This window comes from Macaca fascicularis, chromosome 4, assembly GCF_037993035.2.
Source record: "Macaca fascicularis isolate 582-1 chromosome 4, T2T-MFA8v1.1".
Lineage (NCBI taxonomy): Eukaryota > Metazoa > Chordata > Mammalia > Primates > Cercopithecidae > Macaca > Macaca fascicularis.
In genome coordinates, this window is record NC_088378.1 from 13565106 (window position 1) to 13592679 (window position 27574).

Sequence of the window (27574 nt, forward strand, 5' to 3'; positions counted from 1 at the left end):
GGCATGAAATCCCCCTTAACGTCATCATCATTGTCATCATCATCACCATCATCATTATCTAGTGCTAATAATAATAACTGTTACTTACCTCCTAAATGTTTTTCACATCTGCCTCCTTTTCCTCCCCACTCCGGATGGCTTAGTCTAAGGGAATGAAGAGAGCACTGCAGTCAGAGAAACCTGGGTTCTGAGAGATCTTGGGCAAATTACTTACCCTCACAATTTCTTTACCTTACCTGTAAAATGGAGACGTGAAGGGGTGGCGTGCCCCTCCACACCTGTGGGCGTTTCTCGTTAGGTAGAACGAGAGACTTAAGAAATGAGACACAGAGACAAAGTATAGAGTAAGAAAAAGTGGGCCCAGGGGACCGGCGCTCAGCATACAGAGGACCCACGCCGGCACCCGTCTCTGAGTTCCCTTAGTATTTATTGATAATTATCTTTACCATCTTAAAGATAAGGGAGTGGCAGGACAATAGGATCATTGTAGGGAGAAAGCAGTAAGACATATGGATAAAGATCTCTGTGACATGAATAAGTTCAAAGGAAAATGCTGTGCCTTGATATGCATATGCAAACATCTCCATAAACCTTTTAGCAGCATATGTCTCTTGCAAGGACAAGGTTGGGGGTAGGGTCACAGATTAACAGCATCTCAAATACAGAACAAAATGGAGTCTCTTATGTCTACTTTCTATATAGACACAGTAACAGGCTGATCTCTCTTTCTTTTCCCCACAGAGACGTTAACACTAGTGCCACTTTGGTAGGGTTGCTATTGCATAACCAAAAGTATGTAATGGGCTTAGGAAGTGTCTGTTTTAATTCCCCCGCTATGATTAAAATGATCATTATTATTCAAACTTTCGTCGTCTTTGTTCAATAGACTGTTTCTAACTGGTCTCAGCTGCAGTGTTGTTCCCTTTAATATGCAGTAGTACAGAGGATCTCTCCAAGTACATATGAGATCCAGAGACTAGAGTTACTCCTGGGCTTAGAATCCATGTGGCTCCCACATGCCCTCTGGATAAAGTCCAAGCTTCTTAATATGGTCTACAAGCCCCATCCAAATCCACTCCCCACCTACTTCCATCCATTTATTTCAGCATTTTCTCTCTCTTCGCCAATACCTAATTACTTATTATTTATTTTTCTGCCCATTTCCAAATTCCCAACATGCCATCTATAGCCTCCCCAATTTTGAACCAGAGGTGTAATTAGCAACCTGGCTCTTACATTTTTACTGTATTTTTATTAAAACTAGCTCAAGCCACACATGCTCCTTCTCTGAGGTTTCCCTTTCCTATTGAATAGTCTGTAAGTCATCTGGATTTGTGGGGGTACAAGTGGGATGGGGGAGCGCTCCCTGACTTTTGCATACCAGCAGAAAGTTAGCTACCTCATTGTTTCTTGCTGCTAGGAGGGTTGCAGTCAAAACACTGGCCCTCTAGAGGTCCTCAACGGCATAAGATGACTCAGTGCCAAGGTAAGCCAGGTATTCCGTTTCCTCATTCAATCATTGCTCACTGGAGAATAACCCTGTGAGGGAAGACTGAGTCTGGAGGATCTTCCAGCATCAGCCACCCACAACACAGACTAGCCCTTTCTTCAAGGCAATTTTGTTTTGGATCCATATTGATTTTTTCGAAACTTTTGTTACTGTTAAGGCCAGCTAGTCTACGCCTAACAGGTATTCTTAACTTTAAATCTTGCAGAACAGGATTTGGGGTGTCATACATTCCTCTAACAGATATTTATCGAGTGCCTAGTAAGAGCCAGACATTGGCGTCGGGTGTTGGGGATACAGCAACTAATAAGGCCTTTGCTGTCATGAAGCTTACGTTCTACTAAGGGGAGACATGACAAATATACAAGTAAACTGATGAATAATAGTTTCAGAAAGTGTTAAATTTTATAAAGAATGATGATGGAGACTGACAGGGAAGTAAAATGAGGATAGGGTGACATTTGAGCTGAGATCTGAATGACATGGAGACAGCTGTGGGAAGATCTAGAATAAGAATGTTCTAGGCAAGGGAAAAGCAAGCATAAAGGCTCTGAGACTGGGAAGGAGCATCTGATGAATGGCAAGGACTGTGTGGCTGGAGCACAGTGAGTGAGGGGCAGCAGATGGAGTGGAGAGTTGCATTTCACAAATAAAGACACAGGACACCCAGTTAAAAAAAAAAATGCTGGCCGGGCACGGTGGCTCAAGCCTGTAATCCCAGCACTTTGGGAGGCCGAGGCGGGCGGATCACGAGGTCAGGAGATCGAGACCATCCTGGCTGACACAGTGAAACCCCGTCTCTACTAAAAAATACAAAAAACTAGCCGGGCGAGGTGGCGGGCGCCTGTAGTCCCAGCTACTGGGGAGGCTGAGGCAGGAGAATGGCGTGAACCCGGGAGGCGGGGCTTGCAGTGAGCTGAGATCCCACCACTGCACTCCAGCCTGGGCGGCAGAGCGAGACTCCGTCTCAAAAAAAAAAAAAAAATGCTGCCTCAGCCTCCCAGGCTGGGATTACAGGCATGAGCCACCTATACCCAGCCAAGAAAGAATTGTTTTCATATAAATTTAGTGTAGCTTACAGCATACAATGTTTATAATGTCTATGGTGGTGTATAGCCATGTCCTAGGCCTTCACATTCACTCACCACTCACTCGCTTACTCACCCAGAGCAACTTCTATTCCTGTAAGCTCTGTTCATGGTAAGTGCCCTACACAGGTGTCCTTTTTTTTGTTTTTGTTTTTGTTTTTTTTGGTTGTCTTTTATACTGTTTTGTTTTGAGATAAAATCCCACTCTGTTGCTTAGGCTGGAGTGTAGTGGCATGATCTCGGCTCACTGTAACTTCTACCTCCTTGGCTCAGGTGATCCTCCCACCTTAGCCACCTGAGTAGTTGGGACTGCAGACACACACTACCACACCCTGCTATCTTTTTTTTTTTTTTTTTTTTTGGTATTTTTTGTAGTGATGAGGTTTTGCCATGTGGCCCAGGCTGGTCTTGAACTCCTGGGCTCAAGTGCTCTGCCCACCTAGGCCTTCCAAAGTGCTAGGATTACAGTCATGAGCCATCAGTATAGTGTATTTTAAGTGTGTTTCTTATGTTTTGATATTTTTAGATACACAAATACTGTGTTACAGCTGCTTACAGTGTTCAGTACAATAACGTTCTGTACAGGTTTGTAGTGCAGGAACAATAGATTGTACTAGGTGTGTAGTAAACTATACCGTCTAGATTTGTGTAAGTTCACTCTGTGATGTTTGCACAGTGACGAAATCACCTAATGATGCATTTCTCAGAACATATGCCTGTCATTAAGCAATGCATGACTGTACCTATAAAAGAAAACCAGTTAAAATGACAACTGTTTTTCAAGAGCAACAGTAGAAGTCAGAGGTTAGCGGCATACTTCCAAAATTCACCTAGAATCTTTTTTATACACTACAATTATCATGGACAAGGACAAAATCAAGACAATTTTGGTCAAAGAAAAAATAAAAGTATTAACCTCCTACAAACCCATACCATAGGAAGGAAAATAACACCAAGAGGAAAGTCTGAGACATAAGAGGGAGTTGTAAGCAAAAAAAAGAGAAAAAAGTAAATATGAAGGAAATCTAAACAAACATTGATTATGCAAAATAATGTCTCATTTGGAGAGTAAACAAATAGAGGAGATCTAAAATATTGAATGAAAATACCATTTAAGATGGGAAGCTGGTTATTAGTATTCCAGTGTTTTAAGGGTACAGCTATTGATTACTTTAAGGCTTTACATATACATGGTGAAAGAGTAAGGGACAGCCACTTAGTTGGTACAAGTAAGAATGCATACTTCAAACACTGTAGAGGAGATAATGGCATTTAAAAGTTATTGGTCAATGCCAGGTCGGGCGCAGTGGCTCACGCCTGTAATCCCAGCACTTTGGGAGGCCGAGATGGGCGGATCACTTGAGGCCAGGAGTTCAAGACCAGCATGACCAACATGGCAAAACCCTGTCTCTACGAAAAATACAAAAATTAGCTGGGTGTGGTGGTACAGCTACTTAGGAAGCTGAGGCACAAGAATCACTTGAACCCAGGTGGCGGAGGTTGCAGTGAACAGAGATCATGCCACTGCACTCCAGCCTGAGCGACAGAGGAAGACACTGTCTCAAAAAAAAAGAAAAAAAAGAAAAGAAAAAAAGAAGAAAGAAAAGGAGAAAAGGATGGAGAGGATATTGAAAAGGGAGGAAGAGCCAGACCATTTAAAGTCTTTTATGCCAAGAAAAAGGAGTTTGGATTTTAACTGAAATAGGAGGCCATTGGAAGATTATTCAAAAGGACTGTTGAGTCTGACTTGTGTATTTAAAAATTACTCCAGCTGCTATATGAAGAGTAGATCCTGGAGGGACATGAGTGGAGGCATGGAGATGACAGTGACAGCAGTGTAAAATGTGAGAAGAGCCCATATTCAAGGTAGATTTGGGGGATAGGTCTTTCTGAAAGGACTTGCTGACAATGGATGTGGGGAGTGACAGAAACAATGCAATCAAGATTGACTCCTGGGTTTGGGGATATATCAACAGAGTGTAAGGTGTTACCATTAACTGATCTGGAGGAAAAGAAGTTGGGTTGGATAATAAGTATGGGGTGGAGATACTAAATTTGAAATGTTAACTAGATAACCAAGTACAGTAGGCAGTCGTAGGTAACAATCTGGAGTTCAGAGCTGAGAACAGAATTGAGATATTAATAATGGAGTTATCAGAACATAGATTATAAATTGTTGTAAGATCAGTTACAAAGTGAACATTGATAAAAGGCTATCCAGACTTTTTCCTCTCTTAGTCTCCACTCTTCTCTCCTGGTGGTTGGTTTGTTTGTTTGTTTGTTTTTGGCCCTGGGAGGCTACAGGGACTCAAAGATTTCATCATCAAAGCCCTGTGCCAGCTGGCTTCCAGGTGTATTGAGCCAATGGAGAACCTGGCAGATTGGAGGAAGGAGAAGGTCATGATCATCTGGCAATTAAAAGTTAGTGGAAGTCCTTTGTCATGATGAAGGGCATCAAAAATATTTGTGTAGCCTGGGATGGTTGGTTGATAACTGTGGCTGGAAGGAACTGTAGTCCAAGGCTCATTATGACTTAAAGGGATTTGAGAAGAACAGAAGGATAATTGTCAATGTTCAGTGCCAATAGTGTATCTTTAGAGGGATTTTATAGCACTAATCCAGTAGTGCTCCAATTTCCAGATCCCACGTGTCCTGTACTACACAAGGGCAGGATGTGTATCTGCTTATATTTTAATCTCCTACTGTATATAGACTGGTAGAATTCTTGTAAATATACACATGCTTGCATATGCTAAGCAGTCTTCAACATGCCTCTCACAGGTTTGGTGAATACATGTGCTCACAAATTAATTCTTGGAATGTCTTTCACTCCCTGGTTATAATCTCAAATTTGACTTATTTTTTTAAATTTTTACCTGCTTTGATTTTTAAAAGTCCATTTAATTCAGATGTCACTCCCTCTGATAATTCTTTTTTTTTTTTTTTTTGACAAGGAGTCTCGCGCTGTCGCGCAGGCTGGAGTGCAGTGGCCGGATCTCAGCTCACTGTGACCTCCGCCTCCCGGGTTCACGCCATTCTCCTGCCTCAGTCTCCCAAGTAGCTGGAACTACAGGCGCCCGCCACCTCGCCCGGCTAGTTTTTTGTATTTTTTAGTAGAGACGGGGTTTCACCATGTTAGCCAGGATGGTCTCGATCTCCTGACCTTGTGATCCGCCCATCTCAGCCTCCCAAAGTGCTGGGATTACAGGCTTGAGCCACCGCGCCCGGCCTCCCTCTGATAATTCTTGCCAGAACCACCCATAGCTAAGGGCTCTCAGGCTTTGTAGCTTGATATTCTTTAACCCAGGTCTTCATTTGTAAAAGCAAGAACCAAAAAAAAAAAAAAGAAAAGAAAAAGAAAAAGAAAAGATAAAACAAAAAAATCGGCCGGGCGCGGTGGCTCAAGCCTGTAATCCCAGCACTTTGGGAGGCCGAGACGGGCGGATCACGAGGTCAGGAGATCGAGACCATCCTGGCTAACACAGTGAAACCCCCGTCTCTACTAAAAAATACAAAAAAGTAGCCGGGCGAGGTGGCGGGCGCCTGTAGTCCCAGCTACTCGGGAGGCTGAGGCAGGAGAATGGCATAGACCCGGGAGGCGGAGCTTGCAGTGAGCTGAGATCCGGCCACTGCACTCCAGCCTGGGCGACAGAGCGAGACTCCGTCTCCAAAAACAAACAAACAAACAAACAAAAAAAACAAAAACAAACAAACAAAAAAAACAAAAAAATCACTGGACAAAGGCATTCATGTATCTCTCATTCCTATCCTGTTCTTGAACTTCCTCCCCTTCACCACTGAATTTGTGAAATTTTAATGACCTGAATTCAACAGATTATCAAATGAATTGCAAATAAAATTAAAAATATATAAAATTGAAAACGTTTAAAACCTATAGTATTTATTATTGTACTTTGAGTTTTGAAGAATTTAAAACCACAGTACACACCATATCCTGAAATAAATTCTAGAGGGCTTAAAGAATTAAATATATATTTTTAAAAACAGAAGTAGAAGAAAACAGAATGGAATGTTCCATTTCTAGAGACTGAAGAATTTCCAGAGCTTAGAAGACTCTTAAAAATCAGCCTGGCCAACATGGCGAAATCCCATCTCTACTAAAAATACAAAAATTAGCCAGGCATGGTGGCGGGTGCCTGTAATCCCAGCTACTCGGGAGGCTGAGGCAAGAGAATTGCTTGAATCTGGGAGGCAGAGGTTGCAGTGAGCTGAGAACACGCCACACCACTGCACTCTGGGTGACAAAGCGAGGTTCCATGTCAATGAAAAAAAAAAAGAAAAATCAGAAAGGAATGATGAACAGGTTTTACGTTAGTACTTAAAAAATGGAATATATTTACTACCAAAGGTTGATGTCTACATTACATAAAGAACCCATGCAGAATAACTTTTAAATGCCCCATAAGTTAGAGGGCAAAAGATGTGATAAAATAATTCACAAAAGAGAAAATGGAACTGGTGACCAACATATGCAATAATGTTCAATCTTACTATTAGTTCAGATTAAAGCAAAAAGGTTCTGCTTTTCACTCATTAAAGAAAAAAAATGTGAAGATACTGCCAAATGATTGTAAAGAAGTATTAAAATTGGTGCTCTTGGGCGCTCCTGGAAGCAGTATAAATTGCTAAAACTATTTTGGAAAGTCGCTTGGTAATATGAATTGTGAGTATCCATTTAAGAATATTCATGCCCTTTAACCCAGGAATTTTATTTCTCAGAATTGTATCAGGTTAATAATACTAAATATAAGAGGGAAAGATTCAACACAGTATTATATTTATTTATTTATTTTTAAAATTTTTGTAGAGACAATTTCACTATGTTGCCCAGGCTGGTCTTAAACTCCTGAGCTCAAGCGATCCCCCTACCTTAGCCTCCCAAAGTGCTGGGATTACAAGCGTGAGCCACTGTGCCCAACCTCAACATAGCATTTTAAAATATAGTACAACAGTACACAGTCCAGCAATAGGAATGGTCAAATATAGCATATCTACTCAGTGTGGATCTGAGTGTAACTGTTAAAAAAAAAAAAAAAAAAAAAAAGGAAATCCTTTTCTTACTCCAAAATCCTTTTCTTACTTTTCCACATTTCATTTACTGTTTGACTTAGGATCTGTCAAATGGAGACTGCTTCTCCTTCCTGGGTGAAGTTATTGTTGCTGTGAAAATGACATCTAGACAAGCCATGGAGAGGCATAGGCTGGTTGGAGTTTCTCTTGCCCTCAAAGCTGCACTGCCTCAGCCACTTCCTGAAGCAGCCAGGATTGGAGCAGCAGCTGGAGGATGGGGGTGGGTAAAAAGGAGTCTCTGTGAGCCTCAGTGAGCACCGTGGCCTGGCCACCCACTCTGTTAATGTTTCACACAGGGAAGGACACCTGTTCAGAATATTCTTTCATCATATTTGGGATGCTAGTTAATGGATTATTTATAATAATATGCAAGCATCATTTCTAAACAAAAGCAGAATCTCAATAAGAGGCTTTAAAAGGATACGTGTTCTTCTTATTGCAGAAATGTTGTTCTCCCTTGTTGGGGACACAGACCCCTTGACCTGGAAAACACAGCTTGCTCCCCTGAGAAGGAAAGCAAACATGATAGGCGGGTGTGAGTGCACGTATGTAGTGGGCCTGGAGGGGGAGTGGTTCTCAGGCTCCAACAAGAAGAGTTTCCCAAGGGTCTCCCGTTTTTTTTTTTTGTACTCTAAAGTACACTCACACAGACACACAGACACACATGAAGGACACTACTGACACTACTTAAGAACACTGACACTGTGATGGTGGCTTCCAAGATGTGCTTACAGTATAGGAAGTGGTAAGGGTAAGAGCAAGGCTCTGTAGTTAGGCAGATCAGGGTCTGAATCTGGATAGTACTTATGTGATCTTGGGTAGGAAGCTCTTCTCATGTGTAATAATGAGATAATGCATGAAAAGCCACTAGCACGCTCTCTCTGGCCACACAGAAAACAGTGGGGAAATAGTAGCCGTGTCAGTAGTTATTCTAAATCAGGCCCCAAATGTAGCTAACTGTAGTTGCATGTGAATGGTAGGGACCCAGGGTGTCCAGCACTAGAAGCTACTCTAGGAAATTTGACTCCTCACTCCTTCCCCACTGCTCTTACTTGTTATATTCTGTTGTATATATTTACTCAGAGGAAGATAGTCTATGGAGAGAGGGGTGAAAAGGGAGAATCACATGGCTTTTGGTTGCTGGCTCAGCTCAGGGACTGAGTTTCTTCCCACTAAGAAGATAAAGAGCATTTCCCCTAGTTTTGTGCAGAATTCAGCAGCTCCAGAACAATGATGCATGAGATGTTAGAGCTCAGAAGACAGCATCCTTGGGCTCGTAGAGTTCTCAGGGCAAAGCCATACTAGAGAACTTCATCCCCAGGAGATGTGCAGTGGGTGTGGACTTTCTCTGGAGCACACGGGACACTCCCTGGAGACCCCAAGAAACACTTGGCCGTATTCCGCAGGGACTGCTGCCCTTTGTAAAGGCAGGGGCACTGAAGCAATGAGTTGCTAAAGCAAACTCATCATACCCATAGGCTGAAGAGACCTGAGAATATTTATATCTTGTCAACAATGAAAAAGCCAGTAGATTGCAGTCAGTGATGGAAAGGTGGTAAATTACAGGCATTAAGAAATAAGCAGGGGGCCAGGAGCGGTGGCTCAAGCCTGTGATCCCAGCACTTTGGGAGGCTGAGACGGGCGGATCATGAGGTCAGGAGATCGAGACCATCCTGGCTAACACGGTGAAACCCCGTCTCTACTAAAAAATACAAAAAACTAGCCGGGTGAGGTGGCGGGCGCCTGTAGTCCCAGCTACTCGGGAGACTGAGGCAGGAGAATGGCGTAAACCCGGGAGGCGGAGCTTGCAGTGAGCTGAGATCTGGCCACTGCACTCCAGCCTGGGCGACAGAGCGAGACTCCGTCTCAAAAAAAAAATAATAATAAAGAAATGAGCAGGGAACAAAAATGGGGCTTAAGTTCCCAGCAAAACTTGGTAGCTATTGGCAACTCCCAGTCTCCTGAAAAAGTAAAGGCTTTTGAGGTTTATCCTAACTTTGAAAATAGGCTTCCAGTTTTTGTTTAAAAATCATTTTATTATGAAATATGTAATGCAAAACATATATAAAAAGTCTTCTAGTTTTTAATTAACATTATTGAATTTATAGGAATCAAAGAACTAAACCATCTATTGTAGAGATTATGAAGGCTCAGAGAAATTTACCCAGGGTTACACAGTTAATGGTCATATGCTTTATTTCTTATGAGTCAATCTTGCTGTTTCATATTCCAGATCTTTTTATATTGCTGCTGAAAATTGTTCTTATTTTAAAAATCTCATTAAATTCAATTTAGTAAGTTTTCCTCTAGCATATACTGAGTCATATAATGACTCTAGATTTCATCCTTCTTAAAATTCCAGGTAATTTCTAATTATAAAATAAGGTATGAAGCTTACTTCAATGAATACTTAAGAAAAAGAAAAGAGGCAGCCAGTCAGTTGTTGCAAAATCCATTTATTTTATTGGGAAAATGATAGTATCTTATGTTCACAAAGTTCACAAACAATTTCTTACGTAAAATGTATAACCCATATTTTGGTTTCATTTATAAGAATGTTAATTGTGTTTCTTAAAGCTTTCTAGCATTTAATGAGTAATTTTAACAGAGACTGACTTTTCTACTGAAAATGTTAAAAAGGAAAATAATACATTTATTAAATAAGTTACTTAAATTTTCTATATGCAATTATAAATAGAATGCTTATTTTGTTAAAGCATCCAAGTTCAGGCAAGGAGCAATACATTTTAAAATTGTATTAAAACTTATGTTTCCATAAGAGTGCTCCTTCCTGGCTGGCAGACCTTTTGAGTTCATCTGAAGTCTGGCAGCCATGGTACGTTGCTCAGGAGGCAAAAGTACTTCCAAGAGGTCCAGATTTTCAATCTACTTCTCTCAGTTTCCCTCTATCACTTTCAGATAACTCTTGAGATTCAGGCTGCTATCACCTAAGTAAACTACCCATTAATTGGGTCTATATTTCTGAGAGAGAGAAAGGTCTTTAACTTATGATCAAAGTCAATGGCTCTGAACTGAGGTTCCTTGTATTTTCTGGTCATCTTGGCACCCAGGTATGTTATGAGTTCACAACTCTCCATAAACTGCTCCATCTTCTTCTTATACTTTTTTCTTGTATATTCAGAACCTTTGGGATTAAATGCTGTAGAAAATTTCACAGAATTGTGAATAATTTCTGCTAGTGAGTGAGTCATTAAATGAAAGAGAAAGAGACCTGGATGTGTGATTGAGTTAGTTACATAGTTATGGTTGAGAAGATATCCAAATCCCAAATAAAATCTGGAGATTATTTGTTTTAGGTCATAATTGCCTCTATTCACCCTTCTTTATGGCATGGATTATTGACAGCTGACTGTATTACTCATAGTCCCTACTTTGAAAACAGAATTTTAACTTTGATATTTTATTTAAAATATTTGGCCTGTATTGTATTTGCTACTAACACACTCTCTCTCTCTCTCTCTCTCTCTCTCTCACCAAGCAGGCAACTCAGTTTAACAATCCTATTCATCACTTATACTACCATTAATGTTAAATTCGTTCTGAGTAGTAAATCATTAAAAAAGACATACCTTTGAGATGAAGTGCTATATATAGCAGTGCAGATCTCCTTATACTTAAGAAGGGGAACTTGGGCTTTAAGCATCCCGCTGCATTCATTGCTTTAATTAGAGAAGTTGCTATACCCTGCAGGGAGGGAACAATTCAAATTTTGTGTATACTTGAGTTTGGTTTCTTTTCTTAGTGCCAATAGATAAAGAGGCAAATATTTCTTTGCCTCAAATAGTCCCCTGGAGTAGGGATGGGGCTTATAAATATGGTTAAATGACCAGTTAGCCAACAGGAAAGAAATACAAAATACATTTGATTAAGAAAAATGAAAATTACAAACTGACTCAGTGTCAGTTGGGTGATGGATAGGAGTATATGGGCTTCATTACACAAGTCTCTCTATTTTTATATGTTTGATATTTTTTATAACAAAAGGTTAAGAGACGAAAGAAGGGGACCCTAGGCTTTGCGTTATCTTTGCCCGTATCTGCTTCCATTCTCAGAAATGGCCAGACTGCCTCCCACTCTGAGGACCCTTGGCCACCTGACAAGGAATTCCAGAGACCACAACAGTCAGTGCTGGCAAGATTCCAGAGCCCAGAAGAAGGTAAGAGGCCCTCCTGATAAAATTTGACCTTCATGAGAATACTCCCCTCTGGGTGGGTCTCATCTGGCATTTTGATGTTAAACCAGACTGAAGGCTAACCTTATAGGCAAGTTGAAAAAATCAGAGTGGTTAAGAATTGCTGACAAAGGTTTGATATTGTGCCCTAAGCATTTATTTTGTAGAATTTTTTTTAAAAAAGCTTTAAAAATAGTAAAAATAAATAAAATACTAAAGATAGTTGTTGGCTGCTGCTAAGTTTTGCTATTCTTAAAAAGTTATACTTGGATACATAAAATATAACTTAAATAGAATAAATAAATAATAGTAAATAAAACTGACTTTATCTAGATGTGGGGCAAAATATGGGCTTTTTGGTTTGGTTGTGTCACTATAACTCCACTCTTTCGAGTAGTGAGTGAATGACCCTCTCACAGACTGAATCTGCACATTTCAAATTATGAAAAGTTTCACAGACACTGAAATTCAAATGTAAAAACCAAACTACATATCTAATTCAAATGGAAACAATTTTGTGATGCTCTACTTTCTGTTCACTTTGGTGCAGATATTTTGGAATTAGCTATGGAAGCAGGGGATTTTCATACATTTTATTTAACCACTACACACAAACAAAATAGGCTGAGTGAATTTGCAGCTTAAAATCAGAAAACTCTGCCTTGAATTTTATTGTTCCCAAAATGAAAATTAGTGTTAAAAAGAAGAAATCATTGTATTCTTCTAACATATATAACAGAAAATTAAGTAAAAGAACCTGTTCCAGATATCCAGGCAAAGGAAGACTAGTAAGAAGTATCGGTTCCCTTAACGGGGGAAGCTTGTGTGGAAGCTTCTGTTCCCAGTATTTCAGCGGCGACCTAAGAACACAAAGTTCATTAGATGGATGCTCACAGTTATACTCAGTGTGTATAGATAGGAATAGACAAGAGATTATTAGAAGATAAAGTTCACTACTTGTTTTTCTGCCCTGGGAAGGCTGGGGCTCCTGGAAATGCACAGCCACTCATTCAACTGGGTGCCCAGCCCTACTCACCTAGTCTCCGTTTTCTCATTTTTCACAGCAATTATATAAAACTTTATTTTCCTCAAACTTCTGACTCTCCCAAATGCCCCCTCACCCCCAGGCAGATGCCATGCTGTACTCAGAGAAGCCATCGGGATGGGACTTCCTCAGCCCATCACAACAGAGCCACCCACATGTTCTCTTCCCGTGGTGAGGTGCCTCCCATCTGAGACGAGGCCCCTTGGTCCCACCGTTCCCTCCCTCCAGGCATCTTACTACAGCACCCGCTTGCTCCCTGCCCTGGCATCTCTGCTACTTCCTTCTTTATTGGGTCCTTCCAGTGCATATGCATTTAAAAATCTTCATAATTCCCCATTAAAAAAAAAAAAGAAAAACCACTTTTACTCCTTAAATCCTATATGCCTTCCAGAAACGAACATCTCTTCTCTTTTTATAATTAAACTTCTTCAAACAGTGGCTTCACTAGAGATTGCAAGCTACCACATAAATTTTATCTATAGATGGGATTTGATCCACATGTATTTTATTTTGAAATTTGAATCAAATATGGATGTTTAGGAATGTGAACAATTTAAACAGCAATAATGGTTTCCAGCTTCTTCCAGCAGTAGATGGGCAGCTGCTGGTCCCTTCAGCTGGCCATGTGCAGTCCAGTTTGCAGCAGGCCCCCTGACTCCTGCGTCTTCACACCTAGCCTGCTTGCCTTAGGTCCCTCGCCTCCTGGCTGCTGTAGGCATCTGTGTTCGTTTGTAGCCTCTGCACTACAGGCAAGAGCTCAAGTTTCCTCAGCTCTGCTCCTTGGAGCTCTGTAGTCATGTCCTCTCGTGTCACTTGACAAAACCGTTCTTGGCAAGATTACCAATGAATGACCTGTCACGCCCTAAATCTCAAACGCTTTTCAGCCCTTGTCTTGCTTGACCTCTGAGAAGCATTTAAACCTGTTGCTATGCCATCCCTCCCCTCCGCCTCCCTCAACCTTCCTCATCCTGGCTCTCCTTTCATGTCTCTATGGTTCTTCTTTCTCAGTTTCCGTTGTAAGCTCTTCTGACATTCATGCGTTGGTGTTTCTCAGGGCGTGGTCCCAAGCCCGCTGCCTTCCCCACATAACTATGGAGAAGCTCAAACATGCCATCGTGTCTCAGACAAGATCACTGGCAGCCTCATCACCCATGGTCTACACTTTAGTAGTGGTCTGACTCCAGAGTAAATTTGATTCTAACACTGACTTCACTTAAAATCAGTCATTGTGCTCGGATTGCCCTCAGGATCACTATGAGGACACAAACTTTACACAGTATGAGTCCATGAAACCGCAAACACTTGATGGTGGTCTTACTTGGCCTTCCACACTCTGGCCCTGCCCTCCACCTCCAGCCTCGCCTTCGCTCAGCCCCTTCTCCACGTCGCATCCAGCTGTGCTGAAGTTCTTGCAGTTCAGGAGTACCCTAGGCCAGGTTTGTTGTAGGTCCCTCTGTTTGGAGCATGTCCCTCTTTCCCGTCATCTAGCCAATTCCCACTCCTTATCCTGACCTTACACCCACACACAATTCAGCTAGACCTTTGGGCTACACTTTCTCAGAAGTCCAGGCATTTCCCCACCCTAAAGTCCATCACATTCTGTTGTTATCAGGCACTCAAAGTCCATCTTACCCTGGACAGCTTTGGGATGGCAGGGACCAGTGCTTGTTCTCACACACACACACTCTCACACTCCTTTCCCCAGTTCCCAGCATGTTGCATGCAACACAGGTTTTCAGTAAATATTTGTGATTTAATGGTCTCACCTCAAAAATTTCTGGAGTTTTTCTTTATTCTCACAAATATATATACGATTACGATATTCTAAAGCATAGTTAATGCTACCAGGTACTAGAGCTTCATATCTGGAAGACCAAAAAACAAAACAAAACCTCTATTGTATAATTAATATGCAGTCTTGTGTAAATAAAATGTCAAAAGTATTTTATTTTTCTACCTATGTAGCTCAAGGAAGAAATAGAATATTTTTCCAGTTAAACAATAGCGACCTCATGACCAAAACGTTAAGATTGTTACGTGAACCGCTTCTTCGGCATAGCAGTATCATTCTATTCTTCCATGAGGGCCAGGACTTGCCTTTGGTTTCCATCCTGATAGGTCACTGGACAGTAGCCCTGGAGCTCTGCACACTTAGGGAATCGACTCTTCAGCTCGGACAGCGTCAGCCTTTTGGGGATCATGTCAGCAGGTGGGAGTGGATGAGGTGCTAAGGGAGGCACGTACAATTCTGGGTTCTCCAAGAATTTCTATTAAAAAAGAATTCCAGTAGCAAGACGATTTAAACCAGAAATGCTATGCCAATCAGAAGGCCACCGAGGCTCTCCTGCACCCTCCCCATTTTCAGTAGCAGCATTCTGCCGCTCCTCAAACTGTAATAACCTCTGCTCTGACCGGAAGCTCCTTACAGGAATACTCCCAAGTGATCACATCCAAGATTTATCCTCATCTCAGTCAATCATTCATTCATTCCTACAAAAAACACTTGTTGCGCTCCTACTACACGACAGGCACTGGAGAGAACAGGCCCTTGCCAGCCCCATCTTTCTGTCCTGATGTGTAATTAACCGGTTGGGTGCATTTGGCAGGTGAGTTAACTTCTCCAGCTTCAGGTATTGCTCTGTAAAATGGAGTGGGTGGACCAGACACATGGCCTTTAATGTCACTTCCAGTTTTAAAAATCCTATGATTACCATTTAAGTAAGCAGGAATAAATAAATATCTCATAATAAAGGGAACAACAATTCTAATTCTCCAAGGAAATAAAACGTTCAGAGGCATCTGATTTTATTTTTTTTGTTTTCAACTACTAATCTCTTAAAATCATCAAATTGTGGACATTATGAGACGAAATCTATATTCTGTTCCATTAAGCAGAAATATAAGGTATATAAAGAGTTCTAGTGATAGAAAAAAATTTAAAGTGCAGGAGACATATGTCAGCTCTTGCTTCATTTCTACTGACTCTGATTCCCTTCGGCAACCCTGGGCCCTGAATCCCCTGGATCCCCTGTGGGCTGAGCCCTTGATGTTCAGCATCTCTTCCATTGATGGGGCTCACGGTTGGCTCTCCCTAGCCATTAGGCTGGCCCAGGCCAACATTGGACTCCTGCAATGTTTCAAATTATGTCCTGGGATGCAGTTTTGGAACTCACCACTGAGTTGCTTCACTGGTCCCAGAGTCACAGGTTCCAGTAATGGGGCTCCTGGTACCAAGTTTCTGGGTGCCTATCCCTTCCTATTGATGAATTCCAAGATAAGATATTTTCTTTCCTTAGTAAATATTTGGAGTTAGGAACAAACTTACATTCAGTTTTTCCTGAGAACTCATTTTATAGTAGTGCCCCCTGAACTCTGCTGCAAATTCCAAGGAGTCAGTTGCAGAGCAATCAAATAATTCCTGGGATTCTGCCAGGCTGACAGGGCAGAACTGTCCAAATTCTCCCAGGCGAGAAAGCAGCTCTTGAGGTGTGATACATAACTTGTCAATGCAGGCAGCTTTTCCTATTATTAACATATTAACTATTATTATGTATATATTTTTCATAGAAAACACAATGATTTTTGAAATTAAAATAATTTTAATTATACAGCACTATACATACACATTATAAAATTCCAAACAAGAGAGTAAAAAGTAAAAGTTACGATTCATATCACCGTCGTTTCAATCCAATACTTAACCTGATAGGTAATCATCACTGTTGGATTTGTATCTTTTTTCTACATATTCACATATATATTTTTTGCATATAGTATGCTTGTGCAACTATACTATAAACATTATTCTGCAACTTGCTTTTATCAGTCAGTTATGGTCTTTGACCTCTTTTCATATAAGCTTATACAATTTACCTAATTTTTTTTTTTTTTTTTGAGATGGAGTCTCGCTCTGTCACCCAGGCTGGAGTGCAGTGGCGTGGCACAATCTCAGTTCACTGCAACCTCTGCCTCCCAGGTTCAAGTGATTCTTGTGCCTCAGCCTCCCAAGTAGCAAAGATTACAGGTGTGTACCTTTCACGGCTGGCTAATTTTTTTGTAATTTTAGTAGAGACGGGGTTTCGCCATGCTGGCCAGGTTGGTCTCAAATTCCTGGCCTCAGGTGATCCACTCACCTCGGCCTCCCAAAGTGTTGGGATTACAGGTGTGAGCCACTGTGCCTGGCCAATTCACCTAATTCTTTTTAATCGATGCATAGTATTCCACTGTATAAACACACAAGTAGTTTACTTAACCATTTATCTATTGATGAATGTTTTGGCTGTTTTAGTTCTTAGCTATTATAGACTATATATATGATACACACACACACACACACACACACACACACACACACAATTTATACGTGTATACCCGCACATTTATAAACCTGCTACATTTAAAAAAACCTATGGGCCAGATTTCAGGAAGTACAAATACTTTGTTGACATGATGTTACTCACACAAAGTTCTCCCTGTGCCCAGATCCCACCCAAGAGGAGGAAAACAAACATTTATCCAAAAGTGATTGGCTTTATTCTAAAGGGTAGATTTTAAAAAGAAAGTGCCCAAGTTCCTGTAATGAACAAGATTAAGAGTTTTCTCTCTATGCTTACCCAGAACAAAAATGTAAGTATACACATAAAAAAAGAGAGTTTTCTCTCTAATACTCCACTGGAATGGGGACTTCAAAGCAATATGAGATGTTATAGAAAACAAAATTACTTTTTAAATACATTTTAGTTATAATGAGTGGACTTATTATAGCCAGTATATTTTGTTAGTTGTCCTTTTACCAAGGAAAAGTTTTACCTTTTTTAAAGATTATGCCTAGGAAGGTCCTAAATTAACCCTAAAATTATGAAGCATAAATCATAGTTTGCTTTTTTGTTTGTTAGGATAGAAATGATCTCATCTGAAATGTACTATTACAGAACTATAATCCCTTATCTAAGACCCTTGGGGCCAGATATGTTGGATAATTCAGAATATTTTAGATTTTAGAAATACATCGCACTCAGCCAGGTGCAGTGGCTCATGCTTGTAATTGCAGCACTTTGGGAGGCTGAGGTGGGTAGATCGCTTGAGCCCAGGAGTTCAAGACCAGCTTGGGCAACACGGTGAGACCCTGTCTCTACAAAAAATACAAAAATTAGCCCAGTGTGGTGGCACATGCCTGTAGTCCTAGCTACTTGAGAGGCTGAAGTGGGAGGATCACTTGAGCTTGGGAGGTGGAGGCTGCAGTAAGCCACTGCACTCCAGCCTGGGCAACAGAGTGAGACTGTCTCAAACAAACAAACAAACAAACAAACAAACAAAATGAAAGAAAAGAAATGCATCACACCCTCACAGAGTCTGGAGAAGCACCCTGTAATCGATAAGATGAAATTTCTCCAACCAAATAGGATGACCCTTCCCCACTTACTGGGTTTCATAAAAAGATTGCAAATAGCCATATGTCAGCTTATGTGAAGTTTTGCCCTCAAATGATTTATAACTAAACTTGATATTTTTAGAGGTTTTTGGATTTTGGAATCGCATGCCAGAGGTGTCATGTCACATGATTGCCTCACTGATCTGCCTGCCTGTACTGGGGAAGAGGGTGTGGGGGTCCAGGAGATGATGTCCCCTGATACCAACTACCATTTTCACTTCTTCAAAAGGTCACATGTAATCCTGAAAAGGAGATGGTTGGGAAACCATGCCCAAAGAGGTTTCCATTATGCAATCTCTCCACAATTCTGCTTTTAAACAGGGAGTCAGGGAGGGGGAAAGTAACATACACAAAATGAAGGGATCTTTATTAACTGGCATTTCTTTAAGCATTACAGCCCTCCTTCAATAAGGCAGGCATTTAAAATCATTGCTTATTGACTCTCATCCTTCATTCATCTCTTGAAAGCAAAGAATCTGGCCAGGTGTGGTGGCTCACGCCTGTAATCCCAGCACTTTGGGAGGCCGAGGTGGGTGGATCAAGAGGTCAGGAGACCAGCCTGACCAACATGGAGAAACCCCATCTTTACTAAAAATACAAAAGTTAGCTGGGCGTGGTGGTGCATGCCTGTAATCCCAACTATTCGGGAGGCTGAGGCAGGAGAATCGCCTGAACCTGGGAGGTGGAGGTCGCCGTGAGCCGAGATCGCGCCATTGCACTCCAGTCTGGGTAACAAGGGCAAAACTCGGTCTCGGAGGAAAAAAAAAAAAAAAAAAGCAAAGAATCATCAGTGTGGTATCAGCACTATTCCCAACAAGGTCTTCAGGACATAAACTGATAAAGTGCCAGTATTTTCCAAATGGTAACATCTAAGACTCATCAGAGTCAACAGAGGTCACTTAGAATCCCCAACTCAACTTCTGAGTCCCAGAAGAAAGGATACCAGCCATGAATGAATCCTGACCATATCATTAGGTTCTGGTCTTCTCTGAAGAGCTGAGAGCCAGCTGGGTGGGATCTCCTGAATGTCTTTGCGCGTGTTTCACAGAGTTAACAGAGGGGCTTTCTAGGAGAGCATTAATGACTTTGAACCTTACCACATAAAATTATTGTCACTTAACATTCCCAATTGCCCGATTAATCTGAACATAAATCTGACTGTGAATTCCTTCACCGTATCATCATGTCATGTGTATCACTGGAAGCCACAGGGTGGGCTGATCTGACGTGACTCCAGTGGTATTCTTGATCCCTGCCTTGTGGTGTTCATGCCTTTGTGTAATCTCCTCCCCCATGGGTGGGCTGGACTGAGTAACTTGCTTCTAATAAACAGAATATGGCAAAAGTGAGGGGCTGTCACTTCCAAGATTAGTTTACCATTATGGCCTGAATTATGTTTCCCAAAAAGATATGTTGAAGTACCCCCAGTACCTATGATTATGACTTTATTCGGAAATAGGGTCAGAGAAATACACACAAACAGACAGATATGGAAAGGAAAGTGATGTGTGAAGACACAAAGACACACACACGGAGAATGCCATGTGATGACAGAGGCAGAGACTGGAGTGATGCGTCCACAACCTCAGGAATGCTGAGGATTTCTGGCAACACTGGAAATTAACAGAAAGGCATGGAATAGATCCTCCCCTAGAACCTTCAGGCAGAGCATGGCCCTGTCAACACCTTGATTTTGGACTTCTAGCCACCAAAACTGTAAGACAATACATTTTTGTTGTTTAAGCCACCCAGCTGGTGGCAGTTTGTTTCAGCAGCCCTAAGTAAAACAATTACAAAAGACGGACACTCTTTCTTGCCCTTTCAGGTTGTTCACTTGATAAAGAAAGCTGCCATGTTGGAGAGGTTCACGTGGCAAGGAACTGAGGGTGGCCTCTGGCCAACAGCAGCCAGCAAGGAATTGAGGTCCTCAGTCCAGTAACAATCAAGGAACGGAATCTTACCGACATCACACGAGTGAGCATGGCAGTGGGCCCTTTCCCAGTTGAGCCTTCAGAAAATACCATAGTCTTGGCTGACACCTTCACTGTAGCTTTGTGAGAGACTACCCAGCTAAACTGTCCAGATTTCTGACCCACAGGAACTCTGTGTGTGTGTGTGTGTGTGTGTGTGTGTGTGTGTGTGTGTGAGATTTGCAGTTGCTAAATTTTGGACTAATTTGTTACACAACAATAGATAACAAATACACTATTCTATCTGTTGCTTATTATACAGATGAAAAGGCTAAGAAGTCCCAATATTGATTTTCTACAAAGAATATTACACTATTATGATACTATAGTGGTACTATAACATGTAGTACTACAGTACAATAATACATAGCATTATTAAGGTATATAGTATTAAAATACAAAGTATTATTATATCATACTACATGGTGCTATACTATTATAATACTATCTACTCCTAGGTTGCTCTTTAGCTCAGATGTACTGAACCTTACCAATCCTGACAGGTTTAGTGACAGGGTAATTTAGAATCATGTGACTTCAAGTCTCAAAAGACACCCAAATGTCTCTTTTTCTAATTATTGGGATATTCTTTTTTTTTTTTTTTTTTTTTTTTGAGATGGAGTCTCGCTCTGTCGCCCAGGCTGGAGTGCAGTGGCCGGATCTCAGCTCACTGCAAGCTCTGCCTCCCGGGTTTTTACGCCATTCTCCTGCCTCAGCCTCCCGAGTAGCTGGGACTACAGGCGCCCGCCACCTCGCCCGGCTACTTTTTTGTATTTTTTAGTAGAGACGGGGTTTCACCGTGTTAGCCAGGATGGTCTCGAACTCCTGACCTCGTGATCCACCCGTCTCGGCCTCCCAAAGTGCTGGGATTACAGGCTTGAGCCACCGCACCCGGCCCTAATTATTGGGATATTCTTGATGACATCTGGCAATATCTATGTACCCTCTTCCGGAACGTGGCAGGAGGAATCTCTTTAATCCTCTAGCCCCAGCCTTGCACCCTCTCACTGATCAGGGTAAATATTGGCCTCCTGGTAGGGGAGGATCATTTGAACAGTATAAAAAGGAAACAGAGCATGAAAAAAAATCAAAGCTAAATTCAAACAATCGAGTACAAGCTGGATTATCAGGGGACGCTGAAGCGGAAGAGAACAGGACAGATTTCACTGAGATGAAACGATGTGTGGCAGAGGCAGGCACTGGAATCATGTAGTGGATCCTCAGTTCCGTCTCCAGGGCTGACACACCCACCCTGCAGCTGCTGGACACCCTGGTGCTGATGGCTCACAGCTGGACTGGAAATTGCCCTTCTATCACAGCTTACACAAGTTATACTCCCCCCCACGGGGTGGCCTGCGGTCAATGACAGGCTGATGCGAGGGTGGAGAGGATACAAAGCCTGGACCCTCCCCCTACTCTGGGGACATTTTGAAGGTCCCTCCCAGAACCAGTGTTTCCCCAGGATCTACTGAGGGCTTCTGCTCCCACCACACTGCAGGTTAGTTTCTCCTTCTACCGAATTTGACCGTCCTGACTTGTCCACAGGTGTATCTCCTGATTAGAGTTGCTGGATAAAATAAAGGACACTGCTGGGTGCTGTGGCTCACGCCTATAAACTCAGTGCTGTGGGAGGCTGAGGTGGGAGGATTGTTTGAAGCCAGGAGTTTGATACCAGCCTGGGAAACAAAGTAAGAATGCCCCCTCCAAACTCTATAAAAACATTAAAAAAAATTAGCTGGGCATGGTGGCATGCACCTGTAGTCCTAACTACTGGAGAGGCTGAGGCAGGAGGATCCTTTGAGACTAGGAGATCAAGGCTGCAGTGAGCTATGATTGTACCACTGCACCCCAGCCTGGGGAAGAGAGCAAGCTCCTCTCTCAAAAAAACAAAAAATAAAATTAAAGAATGCCTGGTTAAGTTTGAATTTCAGATAAGCAATGAATATTAATAGTTTTTAGTATAAGTATACCCTATGCAATTATTTGTGATATACTTATAGTAAATAATTATTGTTTATCTGAAATTTAAATTTAACTGGGTGTCAGTTGGGCATGGTGGCTCACACCTGCAATCCTAGCACTTTGGGAGGCAGAGGGGGGTGTATCACCCAAGGTCAGGAGTTTGAGACCAGCCTGGTTAACATGGTGAAACCCTGTCTCTACTAAAATACAAAAAATTAGCCAGGCGTGGTGGTGCACACCTGTAGTCCTAGCTACTCAGGAGGCTGAGGCACGAGAATTGCTCAAACCCAGGAAGGGGAGGTTGCAGTGAGCAGAGATCACACCACTGCACTCCAGCCTGGGTGACAGAGTGAGACTCCTCCATGAAAAAAAAACTGGGTGTCCTGTATTTTTAGTTGCTAAATCTGGCAACTCTACTCCTGAAAGTACTTTCTGGTAAAACTTCTGCACGTGACTTTTCATCTTGAGTCTGTTTCTAGGGAACCCAGTCTAAGACAGGGAGGGTGAAATAGAGTAACAGAAAGATGAGTGAGGCACAGCTTTCGCTTCAAAGTCTGCTGTGGAGTGTTTTCCAGTGCGATCCCATCCAGAGCTTATTGAGATATTTCTAAAAACTCAATTCTCCCTTCCCTTGCACTTTTATCTTCATGCCTTATGATCTGTAGGTGAAAACAGATTTGTAAACAAACAGGAACCAGAGATACTGGTTATGCCCACATGATGAAGCAAATGAAGATACAGTGATGCAGTTATTATTGGAATCCTCACTGCATTTTTCTTTGTACAGGATTCTCTTAGTCACATTGCTCCCATAAACCTCATCATACCTTCTCTGTAGTTTCTGAAATTAAACAAAATCATGAAACAGATGTCTGTGAGACCCCTACAGATCACATCTTTGTAGTCATCACTCTTTTTAGAGATATTAGATGTTGATAACTTTCCTTGTATTTTGTGTATTTTCAGAGAACAGTCAAGAAACTAATGAGAATATATAATCAAACATGTGCTTCTGTGAATTCCTAATATAGATTAAAAGACATTTTAATGAGCAAGTTCAGTTTTTTTTTTTATGGACTCAACATTTACATCATACTATAATGGGTGTAAATAGTAAAAATAATTTTAATTCTAGATTCCTAAATCAAATTTTGCTCTGCAATCATGGACCCATATAACTACTCCACACATTCTGAAAAATAGCTTCTTACTATTCCAAACACTATATACCCTTTTAGTGAGAGATCATGCATTATTTTTATGTCCTAGATTCACAGAGCCATTCAATAAATGATAGCTTGGGTAGTGGCAGTCATTTATTAGGACAAACATGCCCACATGTCATAGTCTATTTTGGCTGCTATAACCAAATGCTACAGACTGAGTAATTAATAAACAACGGAGATTTATTGCTCACAGTTTTTGAGACTGGGAAGTCCAGAATCAAGGTACCAGGAAATCTGGTATCTGGTGAGGCACTGTTCCTCATAGATGGTGCTCTCGCTGTATTCTCATGTGGTAGAAGGGGCAACCTGGCTCCCTCGAGCCTCTTCTATAAGGGCTCTCATCTCATTCATGAGGGCAAGCCCTCATGATCTAACCACTTCCTAAAGGTCCCACCTCTTAATACTATTACACTGGGGATTCGGTTTCAGCATATGAATTTTGAGTGATACAAATATTCAGACCATAGCATCACAATAATTGAATAATAACTATATATATAAAATACTGATTAAGTCATGCCTGACTCATGTTCAAATGGAATGAATTACAGTAACATGAGTCAGGCATGTTTACACTTTAAATTAATATTTTATTCTACCTTAAAAAGTGCTTTCTTACCTGCTTTTATTCTCTCCAGGTATGTCTGCATATATTTATTCACCATTTGAACATTCTTAATGACTTCATTCCATACCCACCACTTGCTGTGAAATCCATCAATCACATACCAGTTCTGATGCTGTTCTTGATAGTATTGCCTAATCTCACCAATATTTTTGCGATACTTTACATTATGGACAGCTATAATTTGTGTGCTATTGTGCAATGGATAAGGCAATCTAATAGAGAAACAGAGAAGGAATGGAGAAAGCTGTTCAAAACATATCTTTTTCATCTGTATGATTAAAGTTTATTCCTTTTTTGTCGTCTTCATCATGCACGTTACCTTTGTTCATTTTCTTTTTCTAGGAGCAATCTTTTGAAAATCTCCTTGGAAGGCACACTCAATTCAAAGATGACCATGGGAATGATTGACCTGGCTTCCAAGAGATTCATTTGATGTTTAGTTACAGGATATCCATCGATGACAACACTAACAAGGAAAAACATGAAAATTAAAATTCTCTTGTACTTCCTTTCTGTCTTCTGGAACCAGTCTGTCTCTTTAGGAGTAGCCCCATGCTTTTCCTTATGTAACTCAATTTATTTTCTTCACACTTTGCCCTCTTCATCTCTGCATCTTTAATCTCAGTCAGGCCAAGAGCCATGAGGTGGGCAGGACACATCCAAACACAGTTCAGAAGGTGGGCATAGGAAAGAGCTCTGAATTTCTACACTCAGCATGCTGGAGATAGATTTTGGCAGAATTTGAGAGATAACTCCCACAGTACCTTGAACATTGTGTTCAATTGGTGCTATTAATCTAAACATGAAAGAGTATAGCTTTACAGACAGATAACTTTAGATTTAAAATCTGGTTTGAACTTTCTGAGAGGAAATGATATTTAACTCTTAGAGTTGTTTTAAAGATTGGAGACCAGGTATGTAAAGCAACTAGAGTAGGACCTGGTACATATTAGATGCTCAAGAAGTAGTATTTTAGTAAGAGACTAAGCCAATATGGAAAAAAAAAGTGTGCTCTAAGCTTGCTTTTTGCAGTAAATGCTCTGTGAGAAGCCTGAGAGTGCAGCTGGGGGAGAGTTGGTGAGAGTGGCCCTATAATATTTGGGTGGGAATCATTCCATCAGGACCCATGATGCATGCCTCTGAGCAGAAATGGCTAGGAGAATTTAAACTAGTTCAATAAATTGAGATAATGAGATTGTCACTAACAAACTGAGAGGAGGGAAAAAAAGGCTGGTTATAGTATCTAGCCCCCAAGGTCAGGAAACTCCCTGTGAGGTGGGAGCAAGCTGGGCATGCTGGCGTCAGGTGGTCATCAGGGAGCTTGGTTTGGCCTAAGCCACAGGATGCCCTGCCTCAGTGCTTTCCAGCTGTTAAAGCAAACTAAATATGGCCACACTTCTGTATTTGAGTTATTGTGGATGAACTGTGACCTAACTTAATAGTCAGACAAGATTGAAAACCTAACTTAGGAGTATGTGCCTATAACAATAACTGAGTCCTGGGCAATCCTAGTGGCCATACTTCAACCACTCATGGGTTGCTAAGTGTTTAAACTGTGTTCAAATAAGGCAAACACCAACCTGTAACCAATCCAGCTGTTTCTGTATCTCACTGCCAATTTCGGTACACCATTTCCATTTTTTGTCTATAAATCTTCTTCCACCATGTGGCTGCGCTGGAGTCTCTATGAATCAGCTGTGATTCTGGGGGCTGCCCAATTTGTGAATTGTTCATTGCTTAATTAAACTCCTTTAAATTTAATTCAACTGAAGCTTTTTTTTTTTAAATAACAGCTGAGTCTCTAGGCACTGGCCTACAATTCTACAGCAGAGGGGATTGTTGGCTAGGCTGGCCTCATAGAGAATGTATGAGGGTGCCATTGTTTTTTTAATCAAGAGTAGCTCAATTTACTTGTTCTGTGAAGAGTCACTTGAGTGGCCCTCAGGATTAGGGAAATTCCGGGTGAATGAGCAGTCATTGTCCTGGTATTAAGGTGGAATGAAATCTTTTTGACTCAACCATGATTGCCTCACTGAGGTCCATCTTATGCAAAGCTGAACACCAGGGAGGAGATAATTCAATTTGGGTAAGACCTGGGGCCTTTTCTGGGGATAAAGTCTGACAAACCAGAAGCTGCTCCCCAATAAATGAACTCACGAGAACTGTTCAAGGACTTAATTATGGGTCACAGATAAGGAAAGGCAAGGAGGCTTCTAATAGAAAACTTTGAGTAAATTAGGGGGGTTCTAGGTCAGTGAACTGTGCTCAAGACCAGGGCCTCAGGTTTCATGGGGAGGGCTTTTACTACTGGGTATGGCCCGTGGCTATGCTGGAGGAGCAAAAGTGAGAAGTGTAAATGGAAGCGACAGCTCAAGTGCATAGCTTTCTTTTTTTTTTTTTTTTTTTTAATTTATTTATTATTATTATACTTTAAGTTGTAGGGTACATGTGCATAACGTGCAGGTTTGTTACATATGTATACTTGTGCCATGTTGGTGTGCTGCACCCATCAACTCGTCATTTACATCAGGTATAACTCCCAATGCAATCCCTCCCCCCTCCCCCCTCCCCATGATAGGCCCCTGTGTGTGATGTTCCCCTTCCTGAGTCCGAGTGATCTCATTGTTCAGTTCCCACCTATGAGTGAGAACATGCGGTGTTTGGTTTTCTGTTCTTGTGATAGTTTGCTAAGAATGATGGATTCCAGCTGCATCCAAGTCCCTACAAAGGACACAAACTCATCCTTTTTTATGGCTGCATAGTATTCCATGGTGTATATGTGCCACATTTTCTTAATCCAATCTGTCACTGATGGACATTTGGGTTGATTCCAAGTCTTTGCTATTGTGAATAGTGCTGCAATAAACATACGTGTGCATGTGTCTTTATAGCAGCATAATGTATAATCCTTTGGGTATATACCCAGTAATGGGATAGTTGGGTCATATGGTACATCTAGTTCTAGATCCTTGAGGAATCGCCATACTGTTTTCCATAATGGTTGAACTAGTTTACAATCCCATCAACAGTGTAAAAGTGTTCCTATTTCTCCACATCCTCTCCAGCACTTGTTGTTTCCTGACTTTTTAATGATTGCCATTCTAACTGGTGTGAGATGGTATCTCATTGTGGTTTTGATTTGCATAAAAATCCTAGAGGAAAACCTAGGTAGTACCATTCAGGACATAGGCATGGGCAAAGATTTCATGTCTAAAACACCAAAAGCAACGGCAGCAAAAGCCAAAATTGACAAATGGGATCTCATTAAACTAAAGAGCTTCTGCACAGCAAAAGACACTACCATCAGAGTGAACAGGCAACCTACAGAATGGGAGAAAATTTTTGCAATCTACTCATCTGACAAAGGGCTAATATCCAGAACCTACAAAGAACTCAAACAAATTTACAAGAAAAAAACAAACAACCCCATCAAA

General features: G+C 41.3%; 1 protein-coding gene and 1 long non-coding RNA gene across 5 annotated transcripts in view; one reads left to right on the plus strand and one right to left on the minus strand.

Annotated features, from left to right (window-relative positions):
• Positions 1–10122: 10122 nt before the first annotated feature.
• The window catches only part of AK9 (adenylate kinase 9), a 174707-nt gene continuing 157255 nt past the window's right edge, over positions 10123–27574 (minus strand). For all 4 annotated transcript variants that reach the window (XM_065543206.2, XM_074036850.1, XM_045391667.3 and 1 more), the window contains 8 exons: positions 24460–24606; positions 24132–24352; positions 16249–16445; positions 15021–15190; positions 14690–14788; positions 12636–12738; positions 11277–11391; positions 10123–10846 (listed from right to left, as the gene is read on the minus strand). In XM_065543206.2, the coding sequence (XP_065399278.1) occupies positions 10644–10846; positions 11277–11391; positions 12636–12738; positions 14690–14788; positions 15021–15190; positions 16249–16445; positions 24132–24352; positions 24460–24606 (1255 nt within the window). In that variant the 3' untranslated portion in view covers positions 10123–10643. The remainder of the gene's footprint in view (positions 10847–11276; positions 11392–12635; positions 12739–14689; positions 14789–15020; positions 15191–16248; positions 16446–24131; positions 24353–24459; positions 24607–27574) is intronic.
• On the plus strand, positions 11726–25901 carry LOC123573061 (uncharacterized). Its single transcript, XR_006697808.3, has 2 exons — positions 11726–11863; positions 24483–25901. It is a non-coding gene; the product is annotated as an uncharacterized lncRNA (long non-coding RNA).